This window comes from Ursus americanus, chromosome 7 (genome assembly GCF_024610735.1).
Source record: "Ursus americanus isolate L20-20 chromosome 7, mUrsAme1.1.p, whole genome shotgun sequence".
Taxonomy (NCBI): domain Eukaryota; kingdom Metazoa; phylum Chordata; class Mammalia; order Carnivora; family Ursidae; genus Ursus; species Ursus americanus.
The window spans coordinates 36,774,189-36,796,996 of NC_142133.1; the positions used below are offsets into that span (position 1 = coordinate 36,774,189).

Sequence of the window (22,808 nt, forward strand, 5' to 3'; positions counted from 1 at the left end):
AAAAAGAGCTTAAAGGGGGAAGGTGTTGTTTTAGCGTGAGACTGGAGAGTTGAAAGATTGAAACTGATACTTCTAGCACCATTTTCTGAGTGCTGCTTGGTGCTAGCGACCTGCCAACGGCTGGGCTGCCTCACTGCGTCGAGTTTTCACCAGTGGGTTTCCAGCGGGGCAATTTCTATCCCCCTCCCTGTTCTCAGGGGACATTTGACAATGTCTGAAGATATTTCTGGTGGTCCGAGCTGAAGGGTCCAGAAGCTATGGGGATCTAATGGGTAGAGGGCAGGGATGCCGCTGAACACCTAACAATGCCCAAGACGGTCTGAGGGAAGGACTGATAGGAAGGAGTGCCTCCCAGAAGCTCCCAGGTCAGGTTTGCATGGGGCTTTGTTGTTTGCTTTGAGAGAGATTCTGGAGTGTGAGCCTTGCACGTCTACACTTGAAAACCAAAATGTACCTCAGAGAGAAGGAAGTGTGGCATGGGATTACCTGTTATTGTACAGACTGATGCCCCGACCTGGGTGACAGGCTGGCCTTCGCCAGCTCTCTCCATAGCTCACGCTGTTGCGCTCTCCTGAGGTGAACTCCTGCTTTCGTTCACCTGCTCTCCAGGTGCGTACTGAGCACCTGCTGTGTGTGAGAGGAGCTGGGCGTATGACAGAAAACTCCCAGAGCTCCCAGTGGGAGGGCACAGATGAGGCAATGGGGCGGGGGTGCTAGATGTGCTAAGAGGAGGGTCAGGGCCCTGCGGAAGCACCTGGGACAGGGGCTTACTCATCCTTGCAGGGAGACCTTGAGGATGAGGCTGGATACCCAAGAAGAAGAGAAAGAAAGGGGCAGAGAGACCGATGTGCAAGAGGCCTGGGGGCAAGAAAGGGGTCCCCAGAGGGTTTCAGCTGGGTTAAGCATGAAATCTGTCAGGGATGGGGGTGTTTGGGGGTGTCCAGACTGCTGGAGACTCAATTCAGAGGCCATGGCTGGGCTGGGAGGGAGAGCAGGCCTCCCCCCTCTGCTCCCGGGGTCTGAAAGGATGTGTGCAGAGCCCAGCCTCCCCTGCGAAGGTCAGTGGGCCAGAGGATGGAAAGACATGGGCCAGCGGTGTGGGTAGAATTCTGCCTGGGCTGGGAACCAGGGTGACTGCAGGGCCGGGGCTTTGTCAGGAGGGACTGAACTTAGTGGGTGTCCCTCAGCCTGGCTCCTGATTCTCCCAGCTTCTTCTCAGCAATCCCCATCTATCATTTTGAGCTGGGGGAGAAGGGAAGGAGGAGGCAGGTCCGTACTTGGGGAGCAGGTTGAGGGCTGGGGGAGGACGGAGAGCCCTGTGGACCCCCCACTCTGGAGGCAGGCCAGGTGGGAAAGTCCAGGCAGTGTGAGGGGCCTTCCCCAGGGGGACTCTGGTTCCTCCCCCTGAGGGACATTATTTCTCAGGGCCAGGGCCTGCCGTGGGCCAAGCACTAAGCTGGGCCTGAGATACCTGGCGCCTGCCTTTGTGGAAATCCCAGGGAGGGGGACACCTTTCCTGATCACAGGAGGGCGGACTGCCCTTGGACAGAGACCCAGAAATTGCTGCCAAAGCCCCAGACAGAGGCGTTTCGGTGGGAGTGGTGCTTCTGGGAGGCGGCTAGGGGAGGCCATCTGGAGGAGGCGCGAGGTGAGTGGGGATGTGCCCTGGCAGCCATCAGCGAGCACGGAGGTCGCTGCAGGTACTGGGAGGGGGCAAAGGCATTATGGGGCCTGAGGGAGCCGGAGGCAGCCTCCCTCCCTTCACTCACCTTAGCACCTGACTCATGGGGGGCATGCGTGTGTTGCCGGGCTGAGGTGGAGGGGCCTCAGGGTCCTGGGCCTTCCGCCCTGCCTCCATCCAGCTGGACCCCCTCCCCTCCCAACCAAGGTACACTGGGCTGCACATGCTACGGGTTGTTGCATGGGGGGCTGGACAAGCCCTGTTTCCAGTGTTCTGATCTGCTTTCCTTGGCGTCCTGTGCCTCACGCCTGGGGTGGCCTGCTGGGCCCCCCAGGTCCAGCTCAATGTGCGGCCTCGCGGATCCTGAAACTGGGAGCCGTTAGCTGCTGGACTTGGTGCGTGCTGTGGCGGGACGCCAGTGTGGCATGGCCGGGCCAAATGCCTTTTCTGGGGGGACCCCAGGATGCCTGGGGGGGTCCACACCTGCTCAGAAGAGAGTTCAGGCGTGGTGGCCTTTGGGTCTTTCCCAGTCTATGGTATGACACCCCTCCCTGTTATCCTGCTTTCCTGTGTGTGTGTGTGTGTGTGTGTGTGTGTGTGTGTGTGTGTGTGTGTGTTGAGAGACTGATTGCTTGATTGATTGCTTTTGATTTCTGCCCAGGCCTGTGGCTCCTGAAATGTCCACTTTTCCAGCTTCTGGAATAATTTTGAACAAATATGAGGTATATGAGTACCACCCCTGAGAATAATTGTGAGCTTTACAGTTTATGACCTACCCTGCCCCCGCCCCACCTGTGCCTTATTTCTCTTGTAAGATCATTACTAGCAAACATTTATTGAGCGTTTATTATGTGCCAGGAGGTGTGCTAAGAACAACACATAATGTATCTCCTTAACAATCCCGGCAACTCTCTGAGCTAGATACTGTAGAATTATTCCAAGTTTACAGAGACTGGTTCAGAGAGGTTAAACAAGCTGCCCAAAGTCACACAGCCAATAAATGGCAGGACTGGAATTGGAGCCCCAGCAGTCTGGTTCTAGAGCTTGTGTTGAAATTGTGATCAAAGGAAGGGGGTCCCTGACGGGGTGTCCCGTGGTGGGAGCCAGAGACTACCTGGCTGAAGCTGGACCTTGGTAAGTCCCCTGGAAAAGCAGACAAACACATCTTTCCTGCATATGTGTTTTATGGGCCCTTTTGCAGGACCGGAGCAGAGGAAGACCTGGTCTACCTTTAGGATGAATTTCTATGTTGACCCAGAGTGACCAGGGCAGGCTTTCCCCGGGTGTCCTAAGATGCCCCGAGGATGGGGGAATTGGGATGGTCAGTAGCACTTCCGGCTGGGGAAGAGCAAGAGCTTGTGATGGAGCAGGTGTGAGGCTTGACCAGCTTCGAGGAGTGAGGCCTGCCTAAAGCTGAGGGCTAGGTTTGGGAGAGGGAAGCCCTGGTGTTGAACGGGAAAATGGGGCGGGTCACCTGAGGTCTGATTGGGGCCCTTCAGGTGTTGAGGGCCAGCAACGGATTTGGGCTATGGGTGGTGATGCTGGTGCTGGCTCTGGGCGTGGGCAGATCAGAAGTGGGGAGGCAGGCATCCAGGGAAGCTTCTCTGTCAAGGGGTCTGGACTGGCCCTGAGGGTGGGCGTGGCTTGAAGAGGAGGACGTAGAAGTGGCCATGCATCTTCTATTTGGAGGCACTAGGCCTGTGGGAGAGGTTGAGATTCCTGGGAAATGGTTGTGGCCAGGTGGCAGGGTGGAAATTCCTGGCAAGTGGCCACCGTGGGTGGGCCTGGGCCAGATGAACAGGCCACTGGTGGTGAGGCCAGAGTTTCCATTCACGCACAAGGGTGTGTGTGCTTGTGTGTTGGGAAGAGGAACTAGGCAAAGGGCGTAGGGCAGGTGACAGTGGGGCAGAGAGAGCGAGGGACCTGGAGAAATCTCTTGGAGTGGCTGCAGAGGGAGTGGACAGCATGGGAACACTGTCCAGCTCTCCCGAGTCCCTCTGCTTGGCTCTGGGCCATAGGATGTTGCTGGGCTTGCCAAGAAAGCCGAGTCTGGAGCCTGGGCTGTGGCGTAACCAGCACATTTCCTATTCTTGTGGGGGCCTTGATCCCTGCTGGGTCCCTGAGCCCTCCCAAACCAGGCGGGATGCCAGTGAGGGGCCGCGGTGGGGGAGAGGTGGCGAGGACTACACCTGGGAGGTAGGCATCTGGCCCAAGGCAGGTGGTGTCTGGCCCAGCGGTTAGAACCCAGTGTGAATGAGGGCGAAGCAAGGGGATGGACTGGCTGGTTTTGTGTGCAGTACCCTGACAGGCTGGCTTCTGAGCCCGAGTGCAGAGCGGCCTGCCTCTTGCGCCTGTGTCTCTCCTGGCCACACCTGCACCCTCTTTTACCCTCAGCTCAGTGGGGGCTGGTGAGAGGTGGCAATGATGCCATGCAGCTTGTCCCTGACCTAGAACCCGGTGTCCAGATACGCAGGGGGTGGACAGAGATGGTGGACTGGGTCCTCCAGGTTTGGCTCATCTTAACTCATCCCAGCGGGAAAATCCCCACTGGATTCTCTCCCCTAGAGTCCTTCCTTCTACCAGACTTGAACCTTCTGGGCCTGAACCACTCAGAATTCCATTCTAGTGTGTCTGGTCTCCACTAGAGAGGGAGAAAAGTTTCCCTGTGAACTTGACAGTGGAGTGTGGGGATGCTGTAGGGGGGTGGGCTACCCTAGAGGCTGATGGCCCAGCTCTCAGCATCCGAGGAGTGTTGTCTAGAGGTCTGACCTGGGCACCTGACTCTCTGCACCAGTCTCCCTGGCATCCCCTGGCTCTGGGGTCAAGATCGGTCACTACCAGCTCTATGTCTCCAGGGCGGCGTGGTAGACGACCGGAGTGAAGATTCCATGTCCGTGTCCACCTTGAGCTTTGGCGTGAACAGACCCACGATTTCCTGCATCTTTGATCGTAAGTGACGCTTGGAGGTGTCTCTAGGGGTGATGTGGACGGATGTGTAACCTTATGCTTGTTTGTATGGGGTTATACAGTCAGGTGTGTATGGGGGGCTAGGGAGAATTTAATCTACGTGCTTGGTGGTGGGTCAGTGTCTTTCGTGGGGTGTGTTTGTGCACCTGCTTTTGTGTGCACACGCGCACGTCCATCTATGTGTGGCGCGTGTGCTCTGCTTGCAATCAGGTGGCGCGTGTGCTCTGCTTGCAATCAGGTGTTCGAGGCCCTGTGCATTCTGGCTGCCCCCATTATTTATTTGGCTTCTCCTCCATCCCCTTCTCCCCAGCTCTCACCAGGCCTGAGGACACGACACTCAGGTGTTACCTCTGAGCTGTGGTCTGTTCGGATCCTGTGAGCAGCTCATTCCCACAGAGCGTGACGTGTGTCATTTCTGTGGCTCAAACCCTGCATCGATTGCCCTTCCTAGGGTAGACTCTCCCCTCTCCCAGCCACAGCTTCTAGCCACTCCTAGTCCCTCACTTGGCCTCTCTGTTTCTTCCTTGCTACAGATGGGAACCGCTACCACCTACGCTGCTATATGTACCAGGCTCGGGACCTGCCCTCCATGGACAAGGACTCTTTTTCTGGTAGGTGGGAGGGGAATCAGGGACCAGGGATTGAGAGTTGGGAGCTGAGCCCACAGGCCTTCGGAAGTGTGGCCCAGGGCTTCTCCTGTGCGTGGGAGCTGTGGCGGTGTTTGTGGGATTTGTGGAGGTGGCTGACGATGCCAGGGTCACTGTGCTTTCTGGTTGTCAGGTGGCCTGCTTGATCCTTCTGTAGGGTTTGGCTTTGTTCACCATCACTTCCTTCTGAAAGCCCCTCTGGCCTTGACCTCCAGGATACTTCTCTCTCCGGGGTCTCCTGCAGCCACCTGCTGCTATCTGCTCCAACTCGGGGGGCTTCCCAACCCTCTAAGTCTGATGGTCCTGATTGTCTGTGTCCTCTTCTCTGGGCACTGTGGTCCCCGCACCTTCCCTGGCTCCATGGACCGCCCATGTCAGAAACTTCCAGGCCTTTAGTTCATAGGAGCCCCTCATATCCAGCCCCATCTTAGGTATCTCCCCCTGGATACCTCACTGGCTCCTCAGTCCATCCTGTCCAAACGGAACTCCTTGTGCCCCCCCCCCCCGATCCTGCCCCCCCCCCCCCTTGCCCACCTTGGTCTTGGGATCACATTAGCACGTGTCTATTGCCTATCAGTTTGGAAACCAGCAGTCATCCGGTCCTGTGGATTCTGGCTTCTGAATCTCGCTTGGAGATATTCCCTCTCATCTCCTGTTCTCCCTCGCCTTCCACACTGCCTCAGACAGATCTGCTCCTGTCACTACTCTGATTCCCAGTGCAGACACTGGGAGAGAAAGCCCCAGCTCTCAGCCTGGCAGGCACTCCTTCGTGGGTCGGACCCCGTGCACTTGGCCAGTTGCATCTTTCCCTAGTTCACCTCTAACCACTAGTTCTGGCCTCACCAGCTTTTGTCAACGTCTGCGGAGCTCTTCCTGGCCTTCGTCCTCAGTGTTCTCTCCGCCTAGAATGCATTCCCTCCCTATTTTTAACCCAGCAAACTCCTACTCATTCTTCAAACCCAGCCCAGATGCTCTGACTCTGCCCCAAGCCCAGATGGTTGTTCCTTCCTGGACACTTGGCCAGCGCCCCACCAATACCTCTCTCAGAGCCCCGACCACCGTGCAGATCAGTTGCTGTCTGTCTTTCCCACGCTGACTGTGAGCTCCTCCAGGAAGGGGCTTTGTCTTGCCCTTGAACCTGCACTTGGCATCTAAGAGCAGATACTGAGTGCTCACTGTGCGCCCGGGCATTTTACTGGTCTCGGTGCGTGTGACCCTTACATCTCCCCTTTGAGGTAGGGGTTTCACATCCCCATTTTGCAGGTGAGGAGACTGAGACACAGATATCTTGACTAAATTGCTTGAGGTCAAATAGCTGACAAGTGACATACTACCCTCTGAATGCTTGCTACTTACTTGAATAGAAGTGAATTCTGTGAGATGACCTTCTGTTCTGAGGATGGCACTGTTGCTCCTAGCCACCTGCCTGTCCTCCTCTGGGCTCCGCTCCTCCCCCACATGGGAGACCACCCTCATTCTTCACCCCCAGCAGCTGTGTTTCCCCACATTCTCTCTTCTTAGTGACCTATTTTCCAGCCCTGAGCAGCCAGGCACACAGTCGATGGAGAAATTTCTCTTCTGTGCTTTGGGTCCCGGGTCCTGACAGCACCCTCTGAAAAGCATATGCAAAACCAACATACAGGGATTGGTGGGCCTGGGGCGGATATGTGCAGCTGGCCCTTGCTGGGAACCTGCCAGAATGCTCGCTGACCATTGGAATGTGTGCCGAGAGAAAAGGGGTGGACTCATCCACAACCTTGTTTCTTCCTTGGCAGGGCGTGAGAGGTGGGAGTGCAGGCGGCAGGCTTGTGTGGGCATGTGGTGGTGGGAGGGCTCTGTCCTCCTTGGGCCAGGCTGGCCGAGGACACTGCAGGGAGGGAGCCTCCTAAGGAGCCCATGCTGGGAGGTGGCACGCACCCCTGGGGACCACAGGCAGGGTCAGCCTGGCGCTGGCCTGCGGGACATGTCACACTTTCCATCCTAGCCCCACCACCTCCCCCAAATAAACATCCCTTGAGCTTTGAGGGCACTGCCCAGGGCTTCCTCAGAGGCCGCTGGCTTCTGAATGAAAGGCCTGATTGACCAGCTGCTGGAAAGGAAAACAGCAGCCAACATGGGTGAACCTATAAAACCCAGAGTGTTTATTTTCACTCCCAAACCCTAAACCAAAGCAATTTCTCCCCTGGCACTGACCCTGGGGCGGCTGGCGGCCGGAGGCTGTGCGTGGCCACCAGCTGGCATTTCTCGGAGGAAACTCATGTGTGAATCCGGAATGTCTGGGGCCAGGGGAGGGTCCAGCGCAGCGTCTGTTCTGGTATCATCCTCCAGCCTGCCTGCTGGGTGTCTGGGGCGGAGAGGGCTCTCTTCCAGAAGTGCTCCGTTGACTCTGACCTGTGGTGCTCTGGGCCTTTCCCGCAGTGGTGGGCTCCCATGGCCCCGAGCTGTGCTCTTCACTTGTCCCCTAGGGGTGGGTCTTGGGGCTGCCCAAAGGCTGGGGCTGTGTCTGCTTCCTTCTCTCTGGCCGAGGGTTTGGGGGGGGCACACAAGCACTGCCTAGGAAACACTTGTTGAACAATATTAGACTCAGGCAGGAGAGGGGGCTTGTGGAGACGTTCTGTCAGGCGGCCTGAGGTTCTGCGGGGGGTGGGGGGGGGTTGAATATATAGCCAGCATCGATTCTGCAGACACCGGAAGAACGTGTGTGGCCCGTGGTTGTGAGGGTGCGTGGCCTGTGAAGCAACTAGGCATTAAGAACGTAAAATGATGCTTAATTCAAATGACTTCTCTTTGATACTGGGTGGCGATTGCCCTTGCTTGGTGAGCGTCGGGAGTACGCACTGAGTCCGGATTGAACGCCGGAGGACTTGGAAATCCCATGTCCTCCATGCTCTATCTAAAGGGCGGCATCGCTTCCTTAAACCACAGTCTGAGCTGAGCTGCTACTCCTTGGAGACTGATATTTCTTGAAGGAAATCAGGAAGGAACCTGTCTGATTTGCTGAAGAGTTCCCCAGGGGCATTTTGCTTTGCTCCCTCCCCTAGCTGGGCCCAGAGCTGTGGTTTGAGGGAGCCATAAGCTCTGCTTACAGAGCACCCATCCAGATGGACAACCGGTGGGCAGCTGTATCGTGAGGTCGCTACATATCAGAAGATGATCCTAAGCCTGGGGCAGTCAGAAACTCCTCCTGGAGGGTCTCACATGTCACTGGGCTCAGGGGGCCTGCCTTGGTTAACCAAGCAACTGAGAGATGGTAAGTAGACTGGATGCCAAGTTATTAATTTACCAGAGTGGGGTCTCTGCTAAGACAGCAGAAGGTCCTGCACCCTCTTCGTTGGCCTCACGGCTCCTGGGAGATCAAAGACGTGAGCCAGGCGGGTTGTCCTGGAAGGTGTACTCCAGGGCAGGCCACAGTGACTTCTGATGAGCCATGGCTGCCCCACAGCTGAGGTCACCTCGGTGGGGACCAGTGCTAGTTTTCACCCCTATCCAGACTCTGTCTTGGGTGGGGCTGGAGAGCTCTTGCTTTAGGGCTTTATTGCGTCTGGACTACAGTCGTGACCCACTCCCTCTTGAAGCACGGCTTTCTGTTAAGGTTGGCTCTGGCTGGAGGAATTCTCCCGTTGAGCTCATGGAGCTGTTTTCCAAAGTGCATTGGAGGCTTGTGAAATGCTCCACTTAAACAGGGTTCCTGAGCAAGGGAGACTGGGGAACACTCCACGCTTCCAGATTTACAATGCACAGTGGCTTTGAGAGGCTCTGGAACGGCTGCAGGAAAGGAGCCTGTTTGACTTGTTTAAGCACTGGCTAGCTCCCCAGAGAACCCACGTTTACAAAGCACACATTTTGGGAAACACTGCTCTGTAGGATTCAGTCCAGATTGCTCAGCTGAGATCTGGACCTTTGTGATCTGCCCCGCCCCCTCCTCCCTCTTTCATCCCCACTGCCCTGGGCACTCCCTTCCTCCCCTAAGCCAAACCAACTAGATGATGTTTCCCAAATGCCCATGCGCTTTGGCGTCTTCGTGCATGCCGTGCTGGATGTTTAGAATGCCCCCTTTCCCTTGGTGCGCCTTGGTTACTCCTCATTCTGGAGACGCAGGATAGGAGACCTTCTTTGGGATGACTGACTTGATGCTGCCAGGCTCTATGGGGGTATCCCCCACCTGCAGCCCCTCATTCATTCCCCGAGGAAGCTGCACATCACCTTGGATCATAACTGCTCTATAGTTACCATTTCCAGCCAGTAGATTGCGTCTCCTTTATTTTCCTATCCCTAGTACGGTGCTTACCCACCACGTGCTGGTCAGTCAGTAATGACAGAGCGAATGAGTGGTGGATTACAAATAATGCTGGAGCGAACATCTCTGTACATACAGCTTTTTGGTTAATTTGGATGATTCCCAGGAATATAGGAAGCAAGGTATAAACAGTTTTATGTTTTTTAGGGCATACTGCCCAGTTGCTTTCCTGAATTGCTTCCAGCAATAAAGGAGAGTACCTATTTCATCAAATATTTGCCAACACTGGATTTTATAATTCCGGACAATTTTTCTTAATTTAATAGGAAAAATGTTGCTATATTATAGTTTTCATTCGCTCTGCCCGCCCTCTCTCTTAAGGGTTCTTGTCCAAAGGGCATGACATGGTGGAAGGAGGACTAGACTGGGAGCCGGGGGTCTAGCCCTGGTCGCATGTGAGCATGAGCTAGTAACCAACACTGGATTTTATAATTCCGGACAATTTTTCTTAATTTAATAGGAAAAATATTGCTATATTATAGTTTTCATTCGCTCTGCCCGCCCTCTCTCTTAAGGGTTCTTGTCCAAGGGCATGACGTGGTGGAAGGAGGACTAGACTGGGAGCCGGGGGTCTAGCCCTGGTCGCATGTGAGCATGAGCTAGTAACTTCGTCTTCATGGGGCAAAGCTCTCTCTTCTGATGAGTGGGATGAAGCTGTCTGCCCTGTCTCCCATCCCAGTGGTCTGAGCTGCGAAGGTGGGAGGGCCTAGGACGAAGGCTTAGTGTGTTGTTAAGGTCTGGGAAGGCTCTAGGAAGGTCTGAGCAGCAGAGCTCGGATGCAGGGCTCTAGGTCCGGAAAAGAACCACCTGCCTGGGGCCTCGCGCGGTGATGGCATCCCTAGAACCATGTGTGCTCACAGCTGGAGCTGCCTAGGGCAGCGAATGGTTCTCAGAGAGCACCAGTCCCGCCGCTTTCCACTTCAGCTCCATGTGGCTTGGTGGGTGAGGCCCGAGGGCCAGTGCTGCCCCTCGTCTATGGGAGTGGCCCTGGGAAGTGTGTTAGGCTGGAGTGGACAGAGAAGAACCAGCCCCTTCCCTTCCCTTCCACCTCTCCTTGGGATCTGCTTCTCCCTCCTCTTGGCTTTCCTGGAAGCGGGATGTGTCTGTCTGGCTTTCCCTCATCTGACCACCTTGCTTCAGCAACACCCCCGCCCCCCTTGTTTCTTTTTTTTTGGAGGGGCTGGGTCCGGTAGGGGGAGAAGCTGGGCCCCAGCACACAGTAGCCCAGTGTCTGAGGCCCCAGGCCTCCAGGCCTGCTCTTTACAATGCCTTTGTTGTGTGTTTTTTCCTCCCATGGGCGGGTGGGGCACGTGTGTGGGTCTGGGTGATTTTTGTTTGAAAGCCACCCCCTCCCTGTCCCCCCAGCGCTGAGCTCATTGCTTGGGCTTCTGAGGCTGCTGGAAGAAGTCGGCCTGCTTGGGGGGGGGCAGCGTGGGGGGTGCTGCCAACACCAATACAGCGTGCACGGCCGCTACAATGTGCAATTGTGATCTTTGTGTAAACGCGGTCGGTCTGGGGCCCTCGCGCTTATAAAAATAAAGCGTTGGGAAGCACGGGGGGTGGGAACAAAAGGGGCTTTTTCGCCGGCTCTCTAATATGGTTTTATTTATCGGAACGCGCCCTCTTTCCCTTACTGGAACCGGGGAGAGGTTCTCTGCCGAGCTTGGAGCTGATGGTATCACAGCCAGACGGTTTCATTAAATGCACAGACGCCGCTGGGCCCTGCCAGGGGCAGGAGGGGAAGTGCTTGGGGCCAACCCTACCAGGGCCGGTGCATAGAAGGGGAGCCCCATGCCAGGGAGGCTTCCACCAGGTGGGGGTGGCAAGGCGGGTGGGTGTGTCTCTTCTGTCCCTTTCCCTGTCAAGGGCCTTACATTGCCCTCTTCTACCCCTAGAATGAGGTTCAAAACCAGTTTCCTTCAGGAAGCCCTCCAGGATTGACTACACTGTGGCTTTTGTGCCTGAAGGCTGGTTCCATGCTGGTGGCTACCTCCTGTTAGCCAAACCCAGCATTACTCAGCCATTAAGTGCCCATAGCTTCTGCCTCCTAGCTTAGATCTCCCCCACCCTTAAAACTAGTCATTGTCCAACAATCAGAATCTTGGACCCTAGTCCCACATCTCTTGATGGGAGTCCTCCCCTTTCTGTCACCTCCTATACAATGGCCATAGTGTGCTATTTGGTCTCCTTATGGCCAAGGAACCTGTCCCGCTCCCCTCCCTTTGTGAGGAAGAGCTGTCTCCCCATCTCAGCCCCAGGATTACAGTTGGACATCCTAGCACAGGACCTCTAGTGCTGAGGGTCTAGGGTCTAGGGTCACATGGGGGTTAGGTCACAGCTGGGGCTAAATTGGGAGGCTCAGAGGAGGCAGGGTGCTGCAGGCTGGAGCGGGGGCCAAGGGTGGAGGGCACACGTGAGGGCAGTTGGGCTCCACCCTCCCGGACACCTTAGCATCCAGCGGCCAGCTTCCTGCATCTCCAGGCTTGCTTGTCCTTTGGCATCTGGCACTTTGAGTCTTACAAAAGGGCAGCAAACTGGACCCTGCCCCCACTCTGACATCCTCATGGGAGAAGCTGGAGGAGCCCCTCCTCCAAGCCCTTTGCCCCTGTCCCAAATTACGTGCACTCAGTTCATAGGCCTTTCTCCTGCACTGGTTCCCCAAGTTTGGCCCCGGAGGACAGCAACTGTACCCTCTGGGAACTTGTTAGAAATGCAAATTCTCAGGCCCCACCCCAGACCTGATGAGCTTGTCTCTCAGGGTGGGGCCCCGCAGTCTGGGTAAGCCTTCCAGGTGCCTCTGCTGCATGGTCACATTTGAGAGCCACGGCCCTCGAATCTTCTCTAGTGGCACTAACTTCCCTTTGGGAGCGGGCGCGGGGAATGACTAGCGGGTGGGCCCCCTGCTGGCGTGGCTGGGCCGGGCAGGCTGCACAGCGGTTTGGGGCAGCAGGAAGCTGCAGGGATCTTAGGGATTCTGTCACATCACCTACTGCCAAACAGCTCTTGAGTCCGTGTGCTTCCCTCTGGGGCGCTCGCCCATCCGACCACCACCAGCTCCACCTGAACCTTGGTGGAGGCCTCAGCACTGGTGTCCCTGCTCCCTGCAGGCTGTTCGTGCGGCAGCTGGGTGGGCTCGCTGATATGCAGGCCCAGGCACCCCAGTCTGAGCGCACCAGCCCCTCTGCTGTACTCTCCCTTCCTCAAGGAAGATAGAGCCCTCTCTCATGCCCGCCGCTGCACCTTAGAGCTGCTCTTCAAAGCGCAGACCAGAATGGTAGTTTCATGGTCACTTGTATGGACTGTGGCGTCGCTCGAATTGTATTCTCAGCCCCTAGCCCCTAGCTCTTGGCCTGGCATGCAGAGGGCACTCAATAAATGCTTGCTGGGTGAATGAATGAATGCACTATGCAGGCACTCACTTCGTCTAGCAGGACCTGGCCCCTGGTGGGAGCCCCACCCCAGGAAGGAGCCCAGAAGGGGAGTTCTTTGGACCTCTGGGCCCACTCTCCTGGTCCTTGGCTCCATTTCTCCACTGTGGCCCACCAGCTGGTCTTTGAGACGGCTGGGGCCGGGGCTGGGGGGGGGGGGAGCACTCGGGAAACAGGCTCCAACCTGTAGACTGTTGCTCCAGAGTGTGGCTCTGCTCCAGCTCTGTGGCCCACATGGCTCCTGAGCAGACAAGTCTCACGGTCTCTGCTGTGTCCTGCCCCCCCCTTCCCTGGGCCTGGCCCACCCAGATCCCTACGCCATCGTCTCCTTCCTGCACCAGAGCCAGAAGACCGTGGTGGTGAAGAACACTCTGAACCCCACCTGGGACCAGACGCTCATCTTCTATGAGATTGAGATCTTTGGAGAGCCAGCCAGCATCGCCGAGCAGCCGCCCAGCATTGTGGTGGAGCTGTATGACCACGACACCTACGTGAGTGCGCCTGCTTTCCTCCCTCGTGCCCTCACTGCCCACGCCCTCGGCGGGGTAGTGGGGGGACACCACGGGGAGGGCTACCCCACCAGAAGGCCTCTCCCCTGATCCCACAGGCTACACAGCCTTTAGAACTCTTCTAGAGTAATTAAAAATGGATCGCTCACACATGTGCTGTGCCTGCGGCTGGGAGCGGGGATGGAACTGGAAAGGTGTTTTGCCGGGGATCGGGGTTCCTCTCCCTCGAACTTGCTTCTAAGACCCCAGACCAGGAGTCCCTTCTCCCCATCTGAGAGCTACATCGACTCCACAAACGGTTATCGTGCGCTTGTGTGCTGGGCTCGGTGGCCGACGTTCCCAGTGTAGGTGGGAGCCAAGAATCCTCCACAGAGCAGAGTCCCCACCAGGGGCATAGGCAGGGCCTCCGTCAGAGCTGTGGGCCCCCTCCAGAGCTGTGGGCCCCCTCCAGAGTTGTGGGCCCCCTCCAGAGCTGTGGGACCCTTCCAAGCTTGGGCCCCCTCCAGAGTTGTGGGCCCCCTCCAGAGCTGTGGGACCCTCCAGAGCTGGGGGCCCCTTCCAACCTGGGGGCCCCCTCTAGAGCTGGGGGCCCCTTCCAAGCTGGGGGCCCCCTCCAGAACTGTGGGCCCCCTCCAGAGCTGTGGGCCTCCTCCAGAGCTGTGGGCCCCTTCCAGAGCTGGGGGCCCCCTCCAGAGCTGTAGGCCCCCTCCGGAGCTGGGGGCCCCTCCGGAGCTGTAGGCCCCCTCCAGAGCTGTGGGCCCCTTCCAGAGCTGGGGGCCCCTTCCAGAGCTGGGGGCCCCCTCCAGAGCTGTAGGCCCCCCCCCAGAGCTGGGGGCCCCCTCCGGAGCTGTCCAGCAGAACCTCCGGTGGTGCTGGCAAGGCTCGGTGGCCGTGCTGCTCAGACTGGGAGCCGGTCACCCCGTGTGGGCACCGAGCAGCTGACAAGTGGCTAGCACAACTGAGAAACTCCATTTTCATTTTTAGTCTTGATTAATTAAACTTTATATTTGAATAGCGGCAGGTACGGGGCAGCGCAGCTCTAGAAGATTCCCGGGAGGGAGAGATAGCCCTGGGCTGTTACTTGAGGGAAGGCTGTGGGGAAGACCCAGGCCCTGAAGGAAACGTGATTGGGGTGTTAGGGCAAAGCAGGGGGAGACTGAGGAGAGCAGAGGGCAAGCTGGGAAGGGAAAGAAAGGAGTATGAGGCCGGGGGAGAAGGGGAGTGAGAGGGTCGAGCAACATTTTGAAAAGAAGAGAGAAGGGAGAGACTGGATTTGCGGACAGCATGTTTGGCGAAGGGCCCCAGCCTAGGTTGGGTGGGGTGGCAGTGGATAAAAGGGGAGGAGCAGGGATTGGAAGGTGTTTCCAGAAAGAGTTGCCATGGCTGGATGTCAGGTGCTCTGGGAAGGTGTGGTAACCAGGGGGAGGGGCAAGGTGATGCCGTTCAGGGTGTCCCACCAGGTGGAGAGGACCAGCTGGCAGCGGGCAATGGCAGCCTGAGCTCTTCCCTTGGCTCTGGGAAGGGAATGAGCAACTGGAGGCAGAGTCTATTTGGGACTGTCTGGGGAAGAGCACAGGGGCTGGCACCTTTGGGGCAGGAAGAAGAGGGGGCAGGCAGGAGGACCAGGATGTGCTGGGCCAGGGGATGAGGCAGGGGAGCAGAAGCAAATGTAGTACTGGGGGGGAGGGGCAGGAGGCCGGCAGCATACAGTGTTTCTTCCAGTAGCATCCCACCTCCTCTTTTGCAAACATTGCTCTGACCGTGTCTCTTTCCTGCAGGCCAGGGCCTCCGAGGGATCCCAGGGGGGAGAAGAGCCATGGCTTCTTCTGGGTTGGGCTCCAGTGTTCTGGGGGAGAGGAGGCTGTGTGCATTGTTAACAGAGTCAAATGACTCTGTATGTTTTGGCAAATACCCATTGCCTCAAGCTCCTGCTAGCCTGGCTGCCCAGGCTCCCCTCCCCACCACCTCTCCGTGACCCACAACTAATGGGGCAATACCCGGGCCAGAGGGGCCTCCAGGACCACTCTCAGCACTGTGGCTGCTGTCCACACTGAGTGGTTAATGCTGGACTACTACCTGCCCTGTGGGCATTCATGCAGGAGCTGGAGTGGCTCTTGGGGATGTCCCCAGCAGTGGCGTGACTGGAGGCAGTGGTGCTTCCCAGTTCTGCTCGGGTCTCTCCAGATGAGGGTCTCGGGCGAGGCACCAGGGCTTGGAAGGGCCGTGGCACCATCTGGTTGAGAACCCTGGTCCTGCTGCTGCCCCCTCGGGGAAGCTAATCACAAGGCTGGAGTCACAGGCCAGTGAGGTCACAGGGGCCCAAGCCAGAGGGCCACGCTTGGGTGTGGCCATGGGGGATGGCGGAGAGGGGCAGAGGGCAGAGTGGCTGGGGGAGATGGCCCACATGAGGGCCAGGGGCCGAGAGGGCAGCAGAGGCCAGCAGACTGGTGGAGGGGCTGTGCAGAGGGAATGAGGCGGGGCAGGAGAGGTGAGCAGCCTCCAGTGAGGGGCCTTCTGTGTGGGAGGGGATGTGGGCTCTGTCTCCAGGGAGTGGGAGCCACAGAAGGTGCCTGAGCAGGGAGATGATAAGATCAAAACATCGTTTTCACAAGACTCATTGAATTTGATGAGTGATCAGTTTCTCCAGCTAGAAAGTGGGGGGATTTAAAGGAGATGCAAAAGCCCTTGGGAAATGTCAGACACCTCCTTTGCAGAGGGCGTTAGGGGAATACTAGGGGGCTGTCGCTGTGGTCCCGAAGCGGCTCAGAGCCTGATTAAATTAAATCAAGCTGAAGGCTAGTTAGACACACAGAGGGATTTTTGACCATGATGGGAATTCAAATCCAGCAATGGCGGCCGGAGGCCACTTGCATGCTGTTCTCCCATCCTTCTAAGAGGGGCACAGTGCACCATTCTGTCCCGGGGGCTGCCCTGACTCCTGAGTCCCTTTCTAGTTCAGGTGGCTGGATATAGGTCTGGAGATTGCTCTGAGGCCACCCGGAGCCCTGGACCGGGAGATGCTGACTCTTCTTTCTCCATGCCCGGTCTAGGGTGCAGATGAGTTTTTGGGACGCTGCATGTGTCAGCCCAGTCTGGAACGGATGCCCCGGCTGGCCTGGTTCCCGCTGACTAGGGGCAGCCAGCCGGCAGGCGAGCTGCTGGCCTCTTTTGAGCTCATCCAGAGAGAGAAGGTGAGGCTGCTTCATACTCACATCCAGGAAGCCCCAGCAGGGAGTACATACATGGTGGGGGGTGACTGGGGGGCACAGAGAGGGGATGCCCCAGTGGAGGAGAGAGAGCAGCAATGTATCCTTCTTCCCTGATGGGGGGACTGCAGTCAGTGGGGAACACTGAACAGTCACCTGCTGTCAGGCCTCCTGCTGAGGGTTGGCTTTGCCCATCTTTTCTGAACCCCAAATCACAACATGGTCTACCTGCTAGGGAGAGTGTTGGAATCTGAATTGTGCTAGAATGCCTGAATCTTTTGGCCATTGGATGTATTTTTCCCTGGGTCATAACTTGAAGTGGTTTCTGGGAGTCGGACCTCTGTGATCTGGTTTGGGGGGCCTTAAGTGTGATGGGGGCATCCCCGCGGACAGGTAGGGCAGGACCTCTGTTCTAGTGTTGCCTCTGCCATGGCCTAGCCGCGTGGCCCAGGGCCGCCACTTCCCTGCTCTGAAATAGGGCATTTAGTTTACAGCCCTCTCTCCAAACTTGCTCTTACTGTGGCGTGAACCTCCAGAGGTAAGCCGGATAGAAATAGGGCTACTCCGGGTGGGGTGTCTGGAGGGGGGCACCACATACCACCAACCCGGCTTCCCTTCGCAGTCGCCACCCAGCTTCCTCTGAAGAGTCCCTAGACCTCCAGGGAATAGAGTCTGCACACCCCTGCATTGTCGAATCACTGATACATTCCATGAGTGCCATTTTGTGGTGGGAAATGTGTTTGCCTGGCCAGGGCAGAAAACAGGGTGCTGGGGCCTTGGGTGACGGGCATCTGACCAAAGCTCTCTTTTTTCTGCACGCTAGCCGGCCATTCACCATATTCCTGGTTTTGAGGTAAGTCTTGCTCTTACATTTTCTTCTTTAACTGATTGCTGTCCTCCTGGCTTGCAGCACCCCCACCCCACCCTGGACTAGGAGGGGCAATCAGGCATACACCACCACCATCCTGCCTTCACGCACAGGAAGGCCCCGGTGGGCCCATGCGGCAGGGTGGGCAGGGGCTGGGGTCCCCGCACAGCTCTGGCCTTCCCTGCCCTTCTTCTGGGAGAAGTCCGAGAATCACAGACTCTCAGAATGAAATGACCTCATGGCCACCCAGACCAGTGGCCCACAGTCGGGCAGCGTGTTAGAATCCCTTGGGCAGCCTGAGAAATTACCAGTGCCCAGGCTGCACCCGAGACCAAACAGAACATCACCTCTTGGGGTTGTGGCCCAGGCCTCGGTGGCCTTCGGTGTTCCCCGGGGGATTTTAAGGTGCGGCCGGGGGCTGAAAACCGTCGGGGTGTGGTAAAATATGCCGAGTCTTGGGCGCCACTCAAACTGACTGAAGTGCACCCTGAGGGTACCAGGCAGCCCCCCATGTACTCATGAGCCCTCCAAGGGCTCCGAGGCATGCTCAGTGGCCAAGTCGTGATTTAGACCCTCTTCCCCAGCTCCTGGTTTCCACCATGACCCTGTTTTCGTTCCTCTGCTAGTGGTGGGGACTTCATTTCCTGCTCCCTGCTCCCCTTTCCTTCTCGTGGGGGTCATGGTAGAAAATGTAGACCCTCTGTGGGCACCCCGGCTAATTTGATTCAGGAAGTACTCTTCTCCGCTGGGCTCAGCTGCAGCGTGGGCTGTGTTTGGATGCCCCCCCCCTTACGAGGCAGCCTGCACAATTTGCAGACAGTTCTTAACCCTGCAGCCCTCCTTTGCCCCCTGCCTCCCACTCCACCCTCTGCTTCTCCCCCTCTCTCTCCTGTCCAGTCCCAGCTCCTGCTCTCGGGCCTGCCAGCCCCTGGGGACCCGGGTTGTTTCTCCTTGCTCCTCCAAGTCCATGTGCTCCAGCAGAAATAGAAGCTCCAGGGGGTCAGGCCTGGCTGCTTCCTGGGGCTGCTGCGCGGGGCCTGGGACCCTTCGTACCACCGGTCACTTTCCTTTCTCCCATCACCTCCAGAGAGGCCTGGGCTCTAGGTTTATGCTTTGGCCTGTCCCACCAGTCTCTGCATCGACACCCCATCACACCTTCGTTCTCGGGAACCATGTGGAAGGCATGGCTGGAAGCATGTCACCCTGACCCTCCATGGGAGGCGGTTTCTGTTGGCTTCTCTTAGGATGACATCTGGGGTGCTGATCTCTGCCCCAGCCTAGTGCTCTTTGTCACTGATGCTAAGCTTTTACCCTCCCTCCTCTCTTCCCTCCACCGATCTCCTGGACATGGAACATCCCGTGATGGCCCTAGGTGCAGGATACATCGGGAATCCTGGACGAGGTGAGCTGAACACTTGTAGCTGTGACCTGCAGCTGGGTGGGTGGGGACAGAGGGAAGGAGAAGGCCCACCTCTGGGCAGGTGCTCCAGAGCCATGTGGGTTCCTGGTGCCCCAGTGGGCATCTGCCACTCAGGGACCTGACTGGATTTCATTCCCCACACTCCGTGTAGACCCAGGGCTGCCTGGGGTATATCCTGGCGTGATTCTGGCCCCAGAAGGCTTGCTGCCCTGTTGGAGGCCAGATTCACCCAGACCTCCTGGCAGAAATAGAGTCTCATCTGGCTGAGTACCAGGTGGCGTGTTTTCAAGAATAAAATGTTATAAGGGGCCAGAGTAGTCAAGGAAGCCTTTCTGGTGATGGTAGCATTAGCCAGACCTTGCTGCAGGAAGACGGGGAACGTGCCTTTGGCTGAGGGGGCCAACCACCCGTTTAGGGCCTGGCTGCTTTAGGGGCCAGTGGGGTTGGGGGTTCCTTCTGGAAGAAGATTGGGGTTTGCTTCTGGAGGAAGTAAGACTACCTCCTTTGCCATGAGGGATGAGGAACGTGTTCCCCTGTGGCCTCCTGCACATCTGTGAGCGGGTCCTCAGGAGGGAGCAGGGGCAGAGGCCTGGGCAGGGAGACGGGAAGGAGAGCCCTGGTCAGATGGGTTGGGAAAAGGGCAGCCACTTCCTGCCATCAGGGAATCCCCAGGCTGGGAGCGGACACCATTTGACATTTTCAGTGCAATTTGGACTTGAAGTGCAGGGTCAGGATGTGGGATCCGCAGGCCCCGCGCCCCTTACCTCACTTCCTTTTGCTCCCAGACCGAGGTGGGGTCCGCCAAGGGAGCTGGCCATAATTGTGCCTGACAGGCAGCCTCCTGCTTCTGGCCACAGTTGCGAAAGACTGCCGATTTGGAAAGGGGAGCGGAGTCCTGTCCAGGGAAGCAGCACGGAGCCCTTTCTCTTGATTGAGAGCACTTTGTGGCCAAAACCCACAGCCTGCTCTGAAGAAGACCCAGCCCAGGGATGAGTTATTAAAAAAAGTTAAAGTCCTTAATAACTGGATTTGTAATATGTAACAGTGAAGGCTCAGATTCCGAGAGCAGGGATCTGGCTGTGGTCTCATTGTCAGGAAGCAAATCAAAATTTGCCGCTTTTGGGCCAGACCCCGAAGAGGGCCAAGTGTCCTGCCGTGGAGCCAGCCAAGCCACAGACTGAGATGGGGTGTGGGTCAGCAGGGCCAGAGGAGAGCCCAGCTTGGGGTCTGCCGGGCACGGGGCGGGGCTGAGTCAGCAGGATGAATGGAGTATCAGCTGGTCGAGGGAACGACCCCAGAAGATGATCTTGTGGACCCTCTCCTTCTCAGGGGCCCCGAACCCAGACCTGGGGCTCCGCGGCTCGGCCGCTTGCTCTGCGCTTGAAGGCTAAGCCTCATCCCAAGGTCCTGGGTCCTTTTTAGTTTCAAGAGCCCCCGGGGACAGGTCAGTCAAGCTGCAGCTTTGGGGCCTGCAGGAAGCCCGAGGTCTTAGCAGGAGTTTTCTGTCTTTGCTGTGGCCAAGCTCCTGCCTCGTATCCCCCCATTCAGCCCCCTCCAGGCTCCCAGCCTGGTCTCCGGGAAGAGTGCGCCAGCTCTCCCTGAGGGCTGTAAGAAGGCACGCTGGCAGGTTCGGTTCTGGGCCACTGGCCATGGGAGCCCTCGAGAGTCTGGGAACAGATGGGCAGATGGGTTTGTTAGGAAGCTGTGCAGCCGCCGGGGGCGAGGGTTGGGGAGTCAGGGGCAGGACCAGGTAAGAGGCTTTTGCGACTCGGAAGGATGGTGTAAGGATGGCCTTTCTGGCGGGGAGTGCCCCTGGCCAGTGCATCCCATGCCCGTGTGGGAGACAGTGTCCAGGAAAGACATCTGCCCATGCTGGGCCGATGGCTCCCAGAGCGGATGGAGGACCGTGGGGATGGCTTCTTGGAAGAGGTGACACTGAGTTAGCATCTGAAGCAGGGATTGCCAGAAGAGGTTGGGGAGGGGGGTCGAGGTGGCAGTGCTTTGGGCTGGGGCCAGTTTGTTGGGTGACATGACTTCCCCTCTCCCAGGCTTATGCCTGTCTGGAGTAGCCCTCTCTGGGAGTTCTGGTGGGGGGAATCTGGACTCCTGCCTTGTGTCTTTGAGGCTTTGGTGATGTCTGGGAGACCCTTGCAGAGAGCATGGATGAGGGGAGGACTTCCTTCCCCAGCTCCCCAGTCTGTCTTTCTGTCAGGGTACAGTAAGAATCCCCCCCTTCCTGAGCCTTGTTCGCCTTCTCCTCTTCCGCTCTCCCTTCCTGTTTCCCTCTTTCTCAGTTCGCTCCTTGGCCTCTGGCTCCTTCTCTCCCTCCTTCTCCCGCCTCTTCTGAGCCCTCTGTCTCGTTTCTTTTCCTTTTTGTCTGGAGAACAAAGGCGGTCCGTGCTGCCAAGGGGAATGAGTTCAAAGAAACTGCAATTTTAGATTTCCTGAGAACTGGAGAGCGTGCACATGCACGTGTGAGTGTGTGCGAGCGTGCACACGCGCAGGAACACACACACCCACCCACGTGTGTGTGCGCACACACCCCCGCCACAGGGGTGGCAGGAGAGGGCCCCCCCCTCCAGGATGTGGAGAATGTGCAGAGGGAGAGCCCACCTGGGCACGCTGTAGGTGGAGCTGGGGCTTGCAGACCTGACCATCGAAGGGGGGCGTGGTTAAGTGCATTTCCCACCGCTTCTGTCTTGCTCCAGGGCAGGCAAGGGGATGCCCTGGTGGAAGGGACTGCAGGCTCCGTGGCTGTTGTCGCTGAGGGCTCAGGGGGCCAACCAGATGTCACTCTATCCCCTTCCAACTTCAGGATATGGCTTTTAGTCTGAGATGTACACGAGGTACTCTCCCGCACCCCCAAATCCACTAGAAGGAAAATTTTGGTGTTTTGCAATCAGGAAAATAAACCCAGTGGTCCCCCCATCCCCCTTTCCCTCCCCCAAGGCCTTAATTTAAAACACTGTTTTTCCTGGGAAGTGTAATTAGAGCAACATGTTGTTCCTAACGAGCTGGGTGGGGCAGCAGACAATGGAGCCCTCCCAGCACGCCTGGCTGCCCGCGCCTGCAGCCCCTCAAGGAGCCAGGATCTGAGCTCCAGAGGGTCCCCTGACTGTACCCTGCTGGGGGAGGTGGGGGTCTATGGGGCTACTGGTAACACGACTACTTAGGAGGCTGGGGGAGCTCAACGCTTCTCCCAGCCCTGCCCTGGGAATGAATGTCCGTCTAGGGTGTTGGCCCTCGGACCTAGGGGAGGAAGGCCCCCTCATGGCTTGTCCTTGGCTGTCTGTACTGAGCTGATCCGCGGGACAGATAGACTGAAGAGGGCATGAGGGTAGATTTTGCTCTGCTGGGGGAGAGAGCCTTATCGATCCTTGGGTCCTGTCCTCTTGATCGGAGGCAGTTCAGCAAATGCCCGGCCCACCTGTAGGACCCATCAGTGGAGCAGCCCCACGTCTGCCCTGAGCTCAGGCTGGGTGGGGAGGGTGAGCAAAAGAGGCATTGGTCAAATGTGGCTTCATCTAACTAGACTTATATTGTATGGCTGCCCTTGAGGTCTGTGGTCCTCAGAGTCCCCGTCTCACATAGGACGGTGATTTAGGATATCCTGGTGACACTTCAAGGTGACACTGCCCCCTTGCCAGGCAATGCTGACGTGCTTCCCTGTAGGTGATGAGGATGGCGGCAGCCACTGAGGATCACTGGCCTGGGAGGAGGTGTTGAGCCCCTCTGGAAGGAGGAGTGGGCCATCTGGCCAGGGCCTTAGGACTCTCACAGTGAGG

At 57.5% G+C, this 22,808-nt stretch overlaps 1 protein-coding gene across 21 annotated transcripts in view; it reads left to right on the top strand.

Moving 5' to 3' along the window:
• The window catches only part of DYSF (dysferlin), a 204,453-nt gene that overhangs the window by 114,117 nt on the left and 67,528 nt on the right, over window positions 1-22,808 (top strand). For all 21 annotated transcript variants that reach the window (XM_087863515.1, XM_087863520.1, XM_087863522.1 and 18 more), the window contains 6 exons: window positions 4,537-4,630; window positions 5,182-5,259; window positions 13,330-13,511; window positions 16,580-16,720; window positions 17,559-17,588; window positions 18,976-19,005. In XM_087863515.1, coding sequence (XP_087719641.1) covers window positions 4,537-4,630; window positions 5,182-5,259; window positions 13,330-13,511; window positions 16,580-16,720; window positions 17,559-17,588; window positions 18,976-19,005 — 555 coding nt within the window. The remainder of the gene's footprint in view (window positions 1-4,536; window positions 4,631-5,181; window positions 5,260-13,329; window positions 13,512-16,579; window positions 16,721-17,558; window positions 17,589-18,975; window positions 19,006-22,808) is intronic.